General features: G+C 37.2%; 1 protein-coding gene across 1 annotated transcript in view; it reads right to left on the reverse strand.

Moving 5' to 3' along the window:
* Window positions 1-1,340: 1,340 nt before the first annotated feature.
* The window catches only part of EAPP (E2F-associated phosphoprotein), a 16,380-nt gene continuing 14,105 nt past the window's right edge, over window positions 1,341-3,615 (reverse strand). The window contains 1 exon segment of the mRNA XM_015563844.1: window positions 1,341-1,972. Coding sequence (XP_015419330.1) covers window positions 1,696-1,972 — 277 coding nt within the window. The 3' untranslated portion in view covers window positions 1,341-1,695.

A 3,615-nucleotide genomic window follows, 5' to 3' on the forward strand; every position in this document is an offset into this window, starting at 1 on the left:
TGCTGAACCCTGACCTCTGTGGGGAACCACTGCCCTAACCCAATTTTTTCATTTTATAGATGAGAAAACTAGACTCCAAGTAACAGACTTGCCCAAGATTACCATGGTAGAGCCCAAATTAAAGCATATTTCCTGGCTTCTTTTCACTCTATCACGTATCTATTAGATTAACGAGAGGACCCTGAGCTTCCTAATGTTGTTTTAGAAACAGTCCAATCATATCACTCTTGTAAAAAGCTAAAATGGCCCAGCTGGTGTGGGTCGGTGGTTGAGTGGTGACCTATGAACCAGGAGTCACGGTTCTATTCCTGCCCAGGGCACATGCTCAGGTTGCAGGCTCAATCCCCAGCAGGCATGTGCAGGAGGCAGCAGATCAATGATACTCTCTCTTTATTAATGTTTTTATCTCTCTCTCCCTCTCCCCTCCTCTTTGAAATCAATAAAAATATTTTTTTTTAAAAAATCAGTTGTACCCCTTATCAGTGGTATGAGCACAGATAGTTTGCTTAACATCAATGAAGCTCAGTTTGTCATCTATAAAATAAAGATAATGCCTACCTATCCACTTTCTGGGGCTGATGTAAAGATTAAATGAAATAATGTAGGTAAATCACTTGACATGATACCTAGCACAACAGCGGCGGCACATGGGCCTGACACTTCTAAAAATTTTTAAAAAGCTAAAATGTACAGTTGCCTACAATGTAATTTCCTCTCAGCTGCCACTAATGATTTTTAGGTACTTCAGTGATTTTCAACCAGTATGCTGCAAGAATTTTTAAAACGTGTAGTACCTACCTATTTAGTCAGGTGCACTGACCTCTTTTCCCTTAGACTGTCAAATAAAAACATTGTAACAGCCAACACAATAGCCATCTGGGGTGAATGAATCAAAATTATACCTTTTTTTCTCATATCAGCAAAAAATATTTTTTGGTGTGCGGCAGAATTTTAGTAATTAGATTATGTGTGCCATGAGAGGAAAAAATGTTGAAAATCACTGATGTACTTAATAACAAAAACAAGAAAAACACTTGGTTGCCAGCAACAGAAATTCTGGAATAAACAGCAGATACAAGAGGCAGCAAGAGGATTTTTAAATCTAAGGCTGGAGGCTGAGGCTGCTCTTCCTCACCACAAATTTCTATTTCACTATGTTAATTCATTAAGTTTAAAATACTAGTAAGTACAATCCTTTTAAGGAAGCCTACATTAATTACTCAAAGCAGCCAGCAATACTAACTCCATGTCATTGTAACAGTTGCTAAACACTGTCACTCCACCCTATGGGGTAGAAGGAAAATAAAGATACTTCTTAGCAAAACCAATACATACAGAAGTCAGGAAATAGTTTCCAGTTTAATCACACCAAGGGTATGTCTAAAATAAAAAATTACACTCTAAAACAGATTACTTACAACTCCAGAACACTTTAATTCTAAAGAACTTTAATAAATAAAAAGCCCCAAGTTTCCAAAGTCCATCAAAAAGGGATTGAATAATCAGTCTCAACAGAGCTGGGGGAAATTTTTTTAAAGAAGGGGGAAAGGTGAAGGTTGGTAACCATTCTCTTTCAAAAATAAAACACTGCTTCTTCAAATAACCACTCAGAATGTCACTTAATAGGAAGGAGGAAAATAACTGTCATATTTGCCTTATATACAGTATTGGGCAATTAAATGCAAACCTAGCTATTTAGGAATGGCTTGCCAAAACATTGAAAAAGTGAAAGACTTCATCCTTGTCATAGACTGCCACTTCAGTGGAACATTCGGTGCACATGACTGGGTGATAGGTTTCTTCCACTTCTGTATCTGTCTGCTCCGCAGCATCTTCATGGTTAGCCCGCATCTTCTTATGGCCTCGCTTTTTCTTCCTGTTCTCTGGGGTTTTATATCTTAGAACCTCCTCTTTGTTGACAGAACAATTCATCACAAACATTGCTCTATACTGAGTTTTGTATGATTCATGCCTAAGAGGGAAATAAAATGGAGAATGTATATTTATGTTTTATTTTAATAGTTATCCATTTAGATAAAATATGACACCAAATATTACTGAAATACCAACCAAAGTAAAGACATAAGAACAAAATGGGAAACTTACAGAAATGTTAAGAGCTTTTTTAAGAATAGGAAGAAACTTGTTAATAGATAATGGTGCATAAGTAACTTTACCTCAGGAAAAAAAAAATTGATTTGTTCTTCAAACTTAAAAAGATAAGTTGTAGGAAACTTGAGAGGTAATATTTAAATTATCTTTGGCTGTTTCTATTGTGATCTGAGACTCTGCCCTCCTCTCATTATAAGTGGTGCCGTTCTGGTCACATGCTCAGTAAAAGCTAGTTTTAAAAGCTTAAAGAACCCTGGCTCCTGTTGCTAAATGGTTAGAGAGGCAGCCCACACACTCAAGGGTCATGGGTTCAATTCTGCACACCACCAACGGCATGTACTTGGGTTGAAGGTTCCATCCCGACCCTGGTCAGGACAAGTACGTGAAGCAACCAATCAATGTGTCTCTCTCACATCGATGCTTCTCTCTCTGCCTCTTCCTCTCCCTCTCTCTCTCTAAAATCAATAAACATATCCTCAGGTGAGGATTAAAAAAAAAAGATAGCCGAAACCGGTTTTGCTCAGTGGATAGAGCGTCGGCCTGCGGACTGAAAGGTCCCAGGTTCGATTCCGGTCAAGGGCATGTACCTGGGTTGCGAGCACATCCCCAGTGGGGAGTGTGCAAGAGGCAGTTGATCGATGTTTCTCTCTCATCGATGTTTCTAACTCTCTCTATCTCTCTCCCTTCCTCTCTGTAAAAAATCAATAAAATATATATTTTTTAAAAAAGAAAATGCTTCCTTTGTTACCCTCAAATACTTAATATTTTTCTACTTCTTTCCCCACTTAATAAGTTGCCTTACTTACTTCCCTTTAAGCCTCATGCAACAGAAATACCTGGTTAAAAACAGTGAACTCCAGTTATGCCTTCATTAGTTCCAAATGTTGACCTCCGCTACCATCACCACCACTGGTAACTTAGACTGTGCAAGCTGGTGCTTCTCCAAGTAAGACTATAAAAATTTCATTTATACTCCACTGTATTGGAATCCGGTATTAATGTGGAACACAATTTTTACCAAGGAAAATTTCTACTGTTAGATTATAAAGCAACTTCTTTTGAGTATAGAAACCCTGTAACATGGTTTAATTTGAAAGAAGCAACTTAAGTACAAAGACATTTTACTTTTTCTTCATTTCATAAACATATTCTAGGTGTCCAATTTATATACAAAAAGCTTAAGGGTTCATATGGAAAGTACATAAGTTAATTGCTGCAGATCAGAAACTTCCCAGGTAATGAATAAGAATAACTTGTATCTAGCTCCTCACTAGCTCCTAGAGCAGTGATGGCGAACCTATGACACGCGAACTCATTTTTTGGTTGATTTTTCTTTGTTAAATGGCATTTAAATATATAATATAAATATCAAAAATATAAGTCTTTGTTTTATATGGTTGCAAATATTTAAAAAATTCTGTATGTGACATGGCACCAGAGTTAAGTTAGGTTTTTTCAAAATGCTGAGCTCAAAAGGTTCGCCATCGCTGTCCTAGAGCAAAT

The sequence above is a fragment of the Myotis davidii genome, unplaced genomic scaffold, assembly GCF_000327345.1.
Source record: "Myotis davidii unplaced genomic scaffold, ASM32734v1 scaffold116, whole genome shotgun sequence".
In the NCBI taxonomy this organism is placed as follows: domain Eukaryota; kingdom Metazoa; phylum Chordata; class Mammalia; order Chiroptera; family Vespertilionidae; genus Myotis; species Myotis davidii.